This window comes from Prinia subflava, chromosome 2, assembly GCF_021018805.1.
Source record: "Prinia subflava isolate CZ2003 ecotype Zambia chromosome 2, Cam_Psub_1.2, whole genome shotgun sequence".
Taxonomy (NCBI): Eukaryota; Metazoa; Chordata; class Aves; order Passeriformes; family Cisticolidae; genus Prinia; species Prinia subflava.
Genome location: NC_086248.1, coordinates 83,406,755 through 83,420,337, shown reverse-complemented (window position 1 = coordinate 83,420,337; position 13,583 = coordinate 83,406,755). Strand labels below are relative to the sequence as shown.

General features: G+C 38.7%; 1 protein-coding gene across 1 annotated transcript in view; it reads right to left on the bottom strand.

Annotated features, from left to right (window-relative positions):
- Window positions 1-13,583, bottom strand: part of PRKCE (protein kinase C epsilon) — a 284,066-nt gene that overhangs the window by 12,763 nt on the left and 257,720 nt on the right. The window contains exons 13-14 of the mRNA XM_063390814.1: window positions 12,103-12,291; window positions 8,574-8,720 (exon numbers count right to left, since the gene is read on the bottom strand). Coding sequence (XP_063246884.1) covers window positions 8,574-8,720; window positions 12,103-12,291 — 336 coding nt within the window. The remainder of the gene's footprint in view (window positions 1-8,573; window positions 8,721-12,102; window positions 12,292-13,583) is intronic.

Sequence of the window (13,583 nt, the reverse complement as noted above, 5' to 3'; positions counted from 1 at the left end):
AGGAGTGTTCCAGACTTCTCCGTCCTGCCCAGCCACTGGACTGATTGGTATGAGCTATGCCACAGGCACAACTTTGGCACTATTTGTTGTTCACAGCTGCCTACAGCAAGTTCAGCTGAGATCTTGAACTTCATTGCCTGAAAACAACCAATGCTTCTCCATCAGCAGCCACCTGGTTAACACTCAAACCCAGCAGCAGAAAAGTGTAACTTCTAGGAACCATCCAAAATTCAATATTCTGATTCATGATACCCTGTGACAGGGGAAGCATACAAATAAAGTGTAGGAGTTCCACCATTATGACTGTCAGTGATAAAAAAGGTCTGTCTCAAAAATCTACATCCAACTTTCTTTAGTTTTTTTAAAGGATGCATGTTAACCATTTTGACAGTCTACTCCATTTCTAAACTTCTTTTTTTGCATATCAGTATTAATCAACACGGAGTCCCTCTCAGAAGAAAGCCCACTGTTTTCCTGTGCCTGAAATGTCTGCAGCAAGTGGGAAATATATCATGTGCAATGTGTAATAATGGTACATGAGGGTCTGAGGTCTCAAGATCACTCCCCAGTGTTTTGTCTAAGCAGTAACACTTCATGCAAAGGCATGCAGTATAGCCCCTTGCGTGCCCATCTGCTAAATGCTCATGGCCATGCACTGATGACTGAATGGAAATATATTATGAAACTGAAGGGACACCTCAAGGTTATTAGGCCTAAAAGTGGACCTACCTTGACATTTTCCCCATATTGAAGGCCTTACCTTAAAGAGGGACATTCACACAGAAGCAAACTTGAAAAGAGAGAACATTTATACAAAAAGAAATTTACTTGGCCTGTAATTTCCTATGTTCCTTCTGGTGCAATTGAATGATACTGCATTTTACAGGATTTCTTCCCCACAGCGTAAAGGCAAAGTCATAATTCTGCATGGATGATGATACAATCTATTGTCACAAAAAAGTAGAGGCGTGCCAAAAAACCCCCACCAAAACAGTATCATGACTTCCCAACACCAGGTTAAAAATCCCTAATTAAAAAGTAAAAAATAATCTTTGCTTGTTATCACTCCTGTATGGAAATGAATCTGCAATCATAGAACTTATGTTTCAGGCTAGCATACTGGAAAGTTTTCTCCAGAGACGTGGTCCCTCTTTAAGGATTCCAGCCATATTTCACAGTCAGCAGATGGTTGCTGCAGCAGTTTGAACACACACCTCTCTAATTGATGACATTTTTCGGGAACCATTCAGTGCAGCACCTACCCATGGGGCAGGCATGGCCTCTGCCTGTTTGCCTGTGCAAACAGCCCAGCTGCACTCTCCAGAGATGCTGATTCATATTTGCTACTTATTACCCAGCTTCCAAACACTGTGGGCATCCAGCTTCTCATTCAGTTATAGCCAAAGGATTGCCAAAATTTTGCCAGTTTTTCACTCCTTATGGGGAGGGGAAAAAGAAAATTCACGGTGCTTAGTGACTCCAGTTGTAACCCACAATCATTGGCTACGACTAGAATTTCATATTTGGGAATGTCTTTATTTCAAACCTTTGCTGCAGTGCAAAACTGAAAGAGGACACATTGCTGGCATCCTTAAGTCAAGACTTAACAAGGGGGTTCAGGTTCACAAAGGAAACTGCATACAGATAATATGGCTCAGATAGTGATAACTAAGGGGGGAGGGACTTTGATAATGGTTTATCATTATCTTACAGTAACTGGAGCTGAGAAAGGTATAATTTGAGGCTGAGAGGAAATCTGCTAACACTGAGGTCTGGTATAGCATAAGAACACTCTCCCAAGGGAAGTACTAAGCATTCAGTGAATTTAAAAGCAGGCTGATCTTCAGCACATTGTTTCTTGACATTTCTCAGTTGTATTTTTTCACTGGCCCTTAACTCTGCCTGTGATTACCACAGAGGGGAAGCTGAAGTGAGACAATTTTAGGTGATGCAGCCTGGACCACATCATTAGTTTCTAGAAAATCTGGTGGAGGAACTTGTATATCTTGCAATTCTTGGTTCTCTGGTTTTAGCTGCTACCAACCCTCTACCCTAAGAAGTCAGAACTGAAGAAGGAACACACAATTATTCAGAAAATATTCTCAGTGGTGCAACAATAGAAATTGAAGAGGCTCAAAATGAAGGAAGTCATATTAGATGAATAGGCCAGCAGCAGCTGTTGCTCCATAGTGCAAGACACAATTCTGCAATACACTGTCCCATTCATTTTGTCTCTAATGCTCTTGAGGAAAGCGAGCTTTTAGAATGGAAAATGAAAAAAATAGGAATGCATTGAGAAAATTAAAATAATGCATTGTTCAGTGAAAGCTGCATGTTGACAGTGAATTATTGTAATATGATTATTTTTTTAACTTCATCTCCATTAGGCCACACTGTGAATGGATTGCCACAGGCACTGATAAAGCCATTAGCGATCAAATTTTGGCTTAATTGCTAGAAAGAAATACATATGGCAAACATCGGTTTTACCAGGCTTTGTATTACCCTCTGGCTGAGAGTTCTTCAGCTTTCTCATGTTGAGGACATCTTAAAGAGTGGCTCAAATTTTCCCAACCCTGACATTGACAACAGGGTAGATGAAAGTGTTAAGTCTGCCTGTTTGCATGCACATTTGCAAGGGTTGACAGTGAAAACGCAGTCTGGAAGGACAGGAGTGTGCCTGCAGTGAGACTGGCCTTGCTGCACAGGGCCCAACAGCTTCCGCTGTCTCACAGCTCCTTGCAGCACACAGAGCCACTGTGCCCAAGAAATATGAGAGTGATTTTACTTTGCTCTGCTGGTGTAATTCTACAAAAAACAGAAACAAAGCCCTCAGAGGGCTGGAGCACATCTCCTATGAGGAAGGGCAAAGAGAGTTGGGGTTATTAAGCCTGGAGAAGGGAAAGCTCCAGGGAGACCTATATTGTGGACTTTGAATACTCAAAGGGGGCTTAAAAGAAAGGAGAGGACAACATTTTTTGCCATAGGATGGGGGTAATGGTTTTAAACTGAAAGAGGGTAGCTTTAAACTAGACATAAGAAGGAAATTGCTTACAATGAGAACGGTGAAACACTGAACAGGTTGCTCAGATTGGTGAGAGATGCCCCATTCCTGGAAACATTCAAGGACAGCCTGGACATGGTTCTGAGCAACCTGATATGATTGATCAGACTCTCTGCAGAGGGGTTGGACTAGATGACTTTTAAAGGTCCTTTCCAATGCACACTGTTCTATGAGTCTATTAAATTGATGCTCATATAAGGCTACCAATGACTTCAGCCAAATGAGTAACAAATTCTGGGCAGTGACTTCCCTCCATCCCTGGCAAGAGGGACTGTGATATTGCACACCTTTTGCCACTTGTGCACTTGTTTCTGGCCTCCACTGGCTGATTTTGCTGACATGTCAGCAGGCCACAGGATTACTCTGAAAAGTCTACAGCTGGCCAGCTGTGCTCCCAGAGATGGCACAAAGAATTTCTTTTGCAGGGTACTATAACAGTATAAAATTCCTCAATAAACATTAAAGCCAAAGCAGCAATCTGTTTCAATGACTGTTTTTAATGCATAGTTTGTTATTTGGTATGAACAGACAAAATCATCCCATCATGCCACTAAGCAGGATCTACTGCACTTACCACCACATCAACAACTTAGGTAAGAAACTAATCTACTGCACCACTGTTTTTATTTGTAAGATAGCAAATGCAGTTTGAAAATGGAAATAACTAACTCAACCAAGCCAGGAATATAGCCATGGAAACAAAGAAAGATGGAGAACAGAGAATCACTGAATGTTGCCAAGGTCTTTGTGGTTTTTGGGCAATAAACTATATTGCAAACCATAGCCTGGCCTTATGGCTACTGATCAAGGAAATTTCATTCTCCAAATGGAATAAAATTCCAAGAAGAATACATGTAAATACATGTAATAGCTCAACAGAGTGATAAAATGCCTCCAAGAGTTTTCTGTCTCACAACAGTCGCTCTGGAGATGAGATACCTCTCTGCACTAAAATGGTAATTATTGCATATGCAATTACATATTCATGACTGCATTCAGAGAAGAATAATATTAATCAGAAATTTTTAAGACAGGCTGTGAAGCTCTAAGAATTAGGTTTTAAGATCAGTAAAAATGATCTTCAAAAGACACTGCAAGGTCACTGGAGCTTAGATGTAACCAGTATGTTCTGCCTAGCTGCTCAAAAGTTTGCTTGATTTCTAATGTACATGCTCCAGAACTATGACTTTTTTTCTATACTAGCTTAACATTCAGAATAGATCTACATGGAACAAACTCTCAGCATAGTAAATCATAGTGTGTATATATATATATATATATGTAAAATTAATTTTAGCACTGAAAAGCCTCATGATCCTAGATTTATGAGAGGAAGAGCTGGCAGATAACATACATCACAGGACTGAGCCCTGGCACATTTTAATCCCTCTGTATTCTCTATCCCAAGACATTAACTGCAGAAACAAAGACCCTTCTCAGCAGTTTTCAGAGCCACCAAATCTGTTTCCATTGTCTCTACTTAGGACAGCCTAGGGTGACACTTCTGTCATTGTTTAGCAACCTAAACCTCAGTTATTTGTATGACTTCTCTGTTCAGGGTACTCTTGCAAGCCTTCAAAAAACATAGTCAGTTTTTCAAAATCCTTTTGATAATTTTCACTCTAATGCTGGACGCAAGAAGAAATTTCAGCTTCCAAAGCACCACTAGAATAATCAAATACGTACAAACTAGAAAGACATTAATGGTATATTTCTGGTATAAAAAGGAACATAATTATATCCATCCACTTTATGAATGAGATTTAAAAAACAAAACAACAAAAACCTTCAAAAGTAGTGGCTAATAAACAGCCATGCAGGTTTTTTTTCCAAGCCCAGTTGAAATACTCAGACTTCAGGCTGGCAGAGCTGAAGTGACATACCTGAACCATGGAGAAGCGCAGGCCTGACAGTACCATGTAATATAGCTCCTCAGAAAATTTATTATGGCAGAGAAAGGATGGTAGGTAACAGAAAAACAAGCCAGCTGTGCTAACCAAGGAACTCCTGTGTTTTGGGGAGAGTGAGGCAGGCAAGGCTTTTTCCACAGTGGCACCTCCATGACCTCCCTTGGCAGATTATTCCATTGTCTGATGGGACCTCAGTGTTTGACCATCTTCCCTAATGACTTTACTGCTTTAGTGTCACCACTTCACATTGCCTGGAGCTCATTTTACACATCTTATGTATTGTTTTATTTTAAAAGTGTTTATGACATAATCATAAATATTCCCCCCTTAGTCATCTTATTGGTTGGTCAGAAAATAGAAGACTATCTGTGTAAAAATATGCATTCTTGCATGAGCAGAATTTTGTATGTGCATGCAAAACTCAAATCAAATTTACAGACTACTCTATATGCATTGTACACTTCTTTCCCAACACATATGTACACTCACATATCACATGCAAGAATGTCTATTTTCTGACTAATAATCTGGCCTCTCTTGTCATAGCTCTTTTCACAAAACTAGGCCCTCCTCAACACAAGATTAAAATATTTTTTTTAATCCTCTCTTAATATTACAAGTCACTTTTAAATAATCATCAGCCCTTTATTAATACTAAAAGATGTTAAAAAACATAAAACATTCCAAACACAGGCATTAGTTATGTTTCTTCCATACTTATTCCATAGCTATGGAATAGTTATGTTTGTTAATCTGAATCAATGAATCTCAATGCTACATCCACATCTGAATTTAGAGAAGAGCTCTCTATGTAGATTTTAAAGTAGATCTTATTTCGTTAGTGTTCACCTTCTTCCCTCTTCTTACAATTTTTCAAAGTGAGTGCTATCAGGCCTAGCTTGGCAAGTTACCAAATGCAGCACTTGAAATTTACTGCCCTAAATTTCTTTGCCATTTCTGAAGTTGAATAATTAATAATTATATTTCATTCATGTGATCTTTCTTTTCAGCCTAGATCTATATCACCTTTCACTTTCCAAGTAATAGATCATTCAGTTTTAAGAGGACAAATAAAAATTTCAAGTGTGGTCTTGCTCAAAGATTGCTACACAACAATAAAATCCGAACTGTAAAATTTATACACTTGGCACAAAATAGATGGATCATAAACATGGATCATAAATACGTAAGCTATGCTCAAAGTTATTGGGAAAGCTGATAAGACCCAGTCACTGGGGAAGGAAGATACCTTAGAGAGAGCAGACTGAGAACATGAAAATAGTAAGGGATACCTGTAACATAGAATACATATTTTCTGAATTTACCCCTATTAAAAAAAAGGAGTTCAGAAAAAAATCCAAGCATACAGAATTACTAGACTGCAGGAATCAAATCTGGTAGAATAAAGGAAGTTCGTAGATACAATATAGAAAGAAGTAGTATGAAAATGCAACATTAGAGAAGTAACCTGAAGAAAAATGACCAGAAGTGTAAATAAAGATGTATAAAATCACCCTAACAATTATTAAGGAGCAAAGAGCTATCCTAAAATTACACAAATTTCAGATTACTCCAAAATAATCAGCAATCACTACTGAAACAGAACGATTCAACTATAATACTATTGAAGAAAGCAGAAAAGAGGAAAAGGAACAAAACACCAGGAATTAATGAAATAGGATTGGCTTTACAATATAAAAGCAGTGAAATAATTACCAGAAAGAGAAAGAAACCCCACTGGGAAGGCAGAAGGCATTTATATCAGCAATGAATAAAAATACCTGATATAAGAAATGCCTCCTGACTTTTAAGGACTGCACAGTGGAAGTACTTACAAAAAAACAAAACAAAAAAACAAAACAAAACAAAACAAAAAACACCTCAAAAATACCCATTGTCAAAGGGACTGTGCATCTTGATCATGAAAGGAAAACGGCCAATAAACAGACTAGATGAAAGGAAAATAAAAATTATAAGCAGGAATAAAGTGAAAATAATTCTGCAATAGTTCATCTTGATATAAAAACAAAACTCTGATGAATACTGAGCAAAGCAACAAAACTTACGGTGAGATGAAGGGCCAAAACGTTGTGAAAACAAGAAAAGACCTACACAAATGCAACTCAGCTGAACATTGACTACATCCAAGTGCAACTGTCTGAGAGCCGTGGAACCTGACTGGAAAACTGTTAGCCACAGCACTAAATAGGCTTCAGACAGATACTGAAGGAGTTGATTTGGGGTTTACACTCCCTGCAGTGGTGCAGAGACTTGTCCATCAGCTCAGGCACCAGCTGCTCCAGAGTGAGCTGGGCAGCAGGGTAAGGGACGGGCTGCACCCATCCCAGCTGTGGGGCTGGCTCAGGCTCCCTGTGCCTGGACATGCGGCATTATAACCTTCCCATTCTCCAACAAATACATTAAGAAAACCTTCCTCATGTGATAGCCTTCTATCTTACTGTTACTCCTAGAAAGGTGTTCACAAGGGCTTTCACTCACAGCAGTCAATCCCTTTGGGCTTCCTCTGCAGAGCCACAGAGAGGGCGAGAGGTTTCCCCAAGAGTGGAGCCAGAGGAGCTGCCTCAGCCTCCTGCTCTGGATGGTCAGCCCCGCTTTCACCATCCACACAAGCAACTTGGGGAAATGCATCTCACTGAGCTCAAAGTAAAGGCATTACATGTAACATACAGCAAACCTCAAAAACAGAGAGTTCTTCACCTCTGAATTTAGTTCAGGATTCGGATTGAGACCCAAGGTTTTTATTTTGCTCATTTGTTTTGATTTTTGGGGTTTTTAATAGCTTTGTAAGCTGCCTAAAGAAAGAAACAACCAAGTACCTTGACCACATTCACAGGCAAATCAAACATTGTCATTAGGAACGTGCAAAATCAAAAGATGCAAATCACTCTCAGAGGAGTTATCATAAAATTAGCCTCTTGCACCATTTTAGCACAAAAGTAACTGCACACATTCTGTGACCTTTGGTTAATTGTAAGTATTTTCATTGAGAGGAAAACTAGAATAAGTAAAGTATTTTTGCTTGGCTTTTGTACCTTCTGCAGGTGAGGCTGATATTTAGAGATTTTTGTTAATTTAAAATAGAAATACTTGGTTATTATTCGGGAAAATGGAGGTACATAAATTTATCTAATCATAATGTTTATTTCTTTGTCCCAGGAGGCTGTTTTTTCAAGTTTCTTGACTTAAAATACTATTGATTACAAATTCTTGTCTGTGTTTTCCTACAAAATCCAGTGGCCAGCAGCAATGCAGAGCAGTAAAGAGTTCATACAGAAAGTATAGACAGTATATATCAACTGAAATAATCATTTCTGGCTCTGGTATCTTTAAGAACACAGAAAATAATTAAAACACTCTCGTGGTTTATGTGGATGAACATGAACATTTTCTTGGGCATTAAATATATTCCTGACACTTACCTTCACAGAAACAATGACAAAGAAATTTTCTCAGTGCTGTTTTTATGTGACTATCTCAGCCCCCAAATACTGCATCAGGTAATCTCATTTCTCAGAAAAGCCAACAAGTAGAATTGCCAAACCAAGTTTTCTCTTAATGTTATACAAACTGTTACTTACAATCCGAGGTTTGAAGGGTGGCTTGATTTTCCTTTGTTCTAGAAGAACCCAGTCAATTTCCTTGAAAAATGGATGCTGCTTGATCGCATCTTCCCCGTTTTGTGATGCCACACAGCCAAGTCGCTTGTTGGGATTTTTTGTCATGAACTACAGGGTGGGGACGGAGAGGAGGGAAAAGTTAAAATATGAATGGCAATACCTAGAAATCATTTGCAGCTCAATTAGACACTCTAATTCTTAAAGCCAAGTTTTTAGAGACTTTCTCCTTTCAGAAGGTTATTTTTTCTGGCCCTCCAAATTTCAGAGGTTTCAGCCAAACCATAAGATTCAGAGACTCCAAACTGTAAACTTACTGCAGGGAACTCTTTCAGTTTATTGTTGAGACCTCTTAATTTGATCTGACTAGGAGTGCTGAAGGAATAGATTCTGTTTCAGCATATCTAGCTGCAGCTTTAGCCAAAAATACTGAAGGAAAGAAAGACCATCTTAATCCCTCCAGAGACAGTGATCAGTACCTGCAGAAAGCTTCCCTTGAGAATGAGATGTCATGTCCCCCATGACATAACTCGCACATTCTCTTTCATTTTTTAGCACACAATTAGCATCAGTGACTGGAACTAACTGCTCTCCTCTGATGTGGTGATTTATAAACTTCTCACATTCAAACTATTACTATTCCTGTCAGGAAAAAGCTGTACAAGTGGTGTAAGATGTTGATATCAACTGACGGCAGCTCATTATACTTTACCTGATTTTTCTCTGTTATTTTTTTCCTTCTTTTAATAGCAATTGCTCTACTTGTTTCCTAATTTGTGTGGACACAGAATCCTTGCAATTCAATAGCAATAAATGCTGTTCTTATACACACAAACAAATTATACTTTATATTCAGCCATTATATAACATTTTTAAATTTAGAAAAAGTATACAAGGTTAACAAAATGTTAAAATTGTTAAATTTGTTAAAATTGTTCAGTGCCTTTTCAACCTATGTATCAGATTATACTATACTTCTGTAGAAAAAAAAAACCCTCAGAAAAAAATAAATCACTGTAATGCAAGCCCTTTAGTACCTGGAGTACTAAACCCCTTGCTTTAGTACTCCAGCTATTAGCTAAGTAGCTGTTTAAGCCCTCAGAATGATTTTAGATATCTAGATCAACCATCCACAGAAGAATACCCTTGCTTTATGTAATTTTAAAGGTATAACATGGATCAGCAAGGCAGTTCTGTCTGTGGTTTCTGACACACACACGCCGTTCTGAAGATGATCCTTCTCTTTGGTCTTGAGTTCAACTGCTCTGCAAGTTCTTCTGCAAGTGGGCAAGTCATATCTAAAGTACAGGCAATATTTTCTATGAGCAGGAGAAATAAAGGCTTTGAAAGGATTACTATGCTTTGGTGAGGTCTCTTAAAAACCCACAAATTGCATTCCTACATTCCTCTGCTTTATTTCATCTCCAGGACTGGAGTGAGCAGGCCAGGAACCAGCAGCCACATGTATTGCAGAAACAGAACATGGAAACTACAGGATATGCTTTTTGTACCATATAATCCAGGTATCAAAGAAGTAAAATATGATCCTAGTATCTGCCATGTTTTATCTTTGTTTTAAACTGGAGACAGGGGAAGCATCTGGACATGTAATTATTTAAGAAGCCCAGGACATGAAAATGTGACTAAACAGTCCAGTTTAGTGCTGTACTTCACAAACTTCATGAAACTTTGAAATGGGTGATGAAAGAGAATGTATTTTAAGAATGAATACTTAAACAAAAATTCATATGCATATATGATGAAAAAATATCAAGTGTCTAAAGCACACATTTAATTCCACTAATTTAATCCCTTTCTATTTCTGAAGCAAAAGCTGACATTTATTCCCTCTTTATCACCAGCATCAACACTGATGCAACAGTCAGGATAGATACAGCTGTTGACTGCACTCTGCGGAAGTCTGCTGATGGTTGCAAATGGAGCTGACAGACATAGCCATAAGCCATTTCATTTTCCCATACTAAGGCAGGAACCTTCTTTTCTGAAAGAAGAATACTTTTAGGATCAGCATTCCTTCTGACTTAAGTGATAACAGGACAAATGTTGCTTAGGGCCTGAATCAAGGATCACTGGGCTCCCCAAACTTTTCTTCTTGAAATAAATCACAGAGTTAAAAAACAGAGCTCTGCTTCTGTAGCCAGAGACTGTCATCCTGGTACACAAGGAGCACACACTGTAGAGACAACATCTCTCCACTGCTTGGGAAGAAGCAGAGAGCCAACTTCAATGAAGAATTGTTTTCCTTACTACACAGGAAAGAATTTAAATAGCAATTCCTGTCAATTCACAGAAACAGAACTAATAAGATGTGTGGATTTTCATGGGATAAGCAACATGCTGCCCTGTAATACTGAGCTTTAATATCATCTTCAGTGTTTTGTTGGAAATAACAGGAAAACTGTTTCTTCAGAAAATAAGACAACATTGTTACTTAATACAAGAGAATGTCTTCTTATTAAACTTTCCTTAAACGTTGTTTGAAGGAGTGTAAAAATACACAGTTTCTAAAGAACAAAACTTATGTCTCAAAACACAATGTGAGGAAACGAAGCGTTCCAAAGTTAATCCCTTGCTACCATTCAGCAGTAAAATACATAGGCGTCTCTTTCTTTCCTCTGTTTTTCCTGTTCTTCATATGGGCAAGTATCAGATGAAGAACACAAGTTTCAAGCAGGTTTCACACCATAGATCCATAGGCAGCAGGTTGCTAATCATAAGGAAATGTGTTTTATTTATGGTATAAATTGCCACAGCTCCATTAAATTGCATCAATTATGCCAAATTATGTCAGTGTCATAGTAATGAATGACTTTACAAACCTGACTTTATAAAGAACTCTAAAAACTGAATTTGCCCGGTGGCACATATTGGCTGATTTAAAAAAAAAAAAATGGCATTTGGTGACACAAGTCGCTGTCAAGTCACCACTCATACTGAAAATCCCAATGAGACTAGAAACAATCACACTAAAGTAAGACTGCTTATCATGTGAACTATAAAATAGAACATGCTGCCGGAAATAAAGGGCTTTCAACCCATCTTGATGATGGGAATAAAGGAAAAGGGACAGGATATTCTGTAAGTGGGTTAAATAAAAAACATTGTTTCTTTAATTACATAGTGCTTTTCCCACTCTAGTGATGGGAGTATGTGGCATATAAAGTGTCAAAGTGATAGCACAGTTCTAGCTGGTTGGGTTTTCCCTGAAACATGAATCTGCAGTACACAGATTTATACAGTGTACAACTGCGTGGAATACAAACATTCTGTTCCTTTCCCACAAGTGGTGTAATTTATCCCAGGCCCCATTATCCTAACAGTGGCACTCTGAACTGTGCTTGAACTCCCAGTGGTGACTGCTCTCAACAACTTTCAGCAAATTCAATTTTAATCAAGGAAAAAAACACCCCAACAAACCAACACCCCAAAAACCCTTGAGGAGGAGGAGGAAATCAAGTAATGGAAGACTCACTGCTTTTAAAATGCTGACAGCTTCTTTACTGAGCCAGACTGGATACAAGACATCATCATGAAGGATGGATTCAAAGAGATCATCTTCATTGTCAGCTTCAAAGGGGGGTTGTCCAGCCATCATTTCGTACATGAGAACACCCAGAGCCCACCAGTCCACGGACGGACCGTATTCTAGCTCCTGGAGGATCTAGCACAGAAAAGGAGATTGGATTGAAGAGACAAGTGAGACAACTGTCTCAGCTGCACCTTTGGTGTTTCAACATGACAGCCCTTCCATGCCCCAGTGCCTAAGCAGGGCTGAATCACACACTGATTTCAGGAACAGCAGGCAGGGTTTCTTACCCATGCAATTTGCACTAACACAGCTAAGTGTCAATGAGATGTTGTTCTCAGAAGTACTGACGGAGTTTATCAGTCCCCTGAGTAAATGACCATGCCTGTGAGCAAAAGAGCTGCATATCCTTCCAAGCTGTTTAAAGCAGGTCACACTATAGGGGAAAAAAGATCACATATACAAAACAGACTGGTGGAAAATGTGAAACATTTCCTTGTCTCTATCTTGAACAAAACAAACTGAACCAGCTTCTAATGCTGCACAGAGATCATCTGAGAGATTTATTCTTGTCCTTTAGGTAGGACTGAAGGAAGCCAAAAGCATTTTTGTTCAGTTCCTTTTATAGCATTAAAACACTGTACAATACATGGCTGTAGAATTCACTTTAATTGCACTTGCTTTCAAGAAAAACTGGCTACAACTTCTCATGTGGCACAAGTTCAACCTTGGAGCAAATACCTTTAGCGGCAAGTAATAGGTTAGCACGATGGAGTTTTATAGAAGCACTTGGTGTTACAGAACTACTGCTGTACCAGGAATAAGTTGAATTCTTGTGTCCTTTTCACTGGAAAGAAGCTTGCAGTTTGGCTGCATTGGTTCAGCATGACAGGGAACCAGGGAAAGGGGAGTGGGTGCCTGCTTAAGGTGAAGCTGGCTGCCTTAAAATGCCTTGGAATGGCAACAAATCCAGCAACTCCTTACACAACACTTAACAGTGCAGTGATAAATCCTGTGGTGAACTGCTTGGGATTAGTGCTGTAGTTGGGAATCAAAACCAAATTCAGTCTTAACATCAAAACTGAAATGAGTTTAACATTTGGATACACAGGTCTGGATCCCAACCACACTCTTCACTGAAGGAAAATTGTATTTTATAGCCATCAAATTCAGAAAACTAGATGTATACTTTTCAAGTGTTCCGGACACTCTTTGGAAATCAGATCTGCTAAAGAAAAGGAAATTAAAACATATCACCACGGTGCAAGAGAAGTTTCTACTTCTGCAGGAGCTAAACTTCTGCAATTAAGATGACAAATTGGAAGCTTCAGTAAAAGTTCCTGGGTTCTTATTATTGCTTTATTTTCAGTAATAATTTTCAAAGAATTTGTCAAAGGACTCAATTAGTATTGAGTACTGAACTAGAA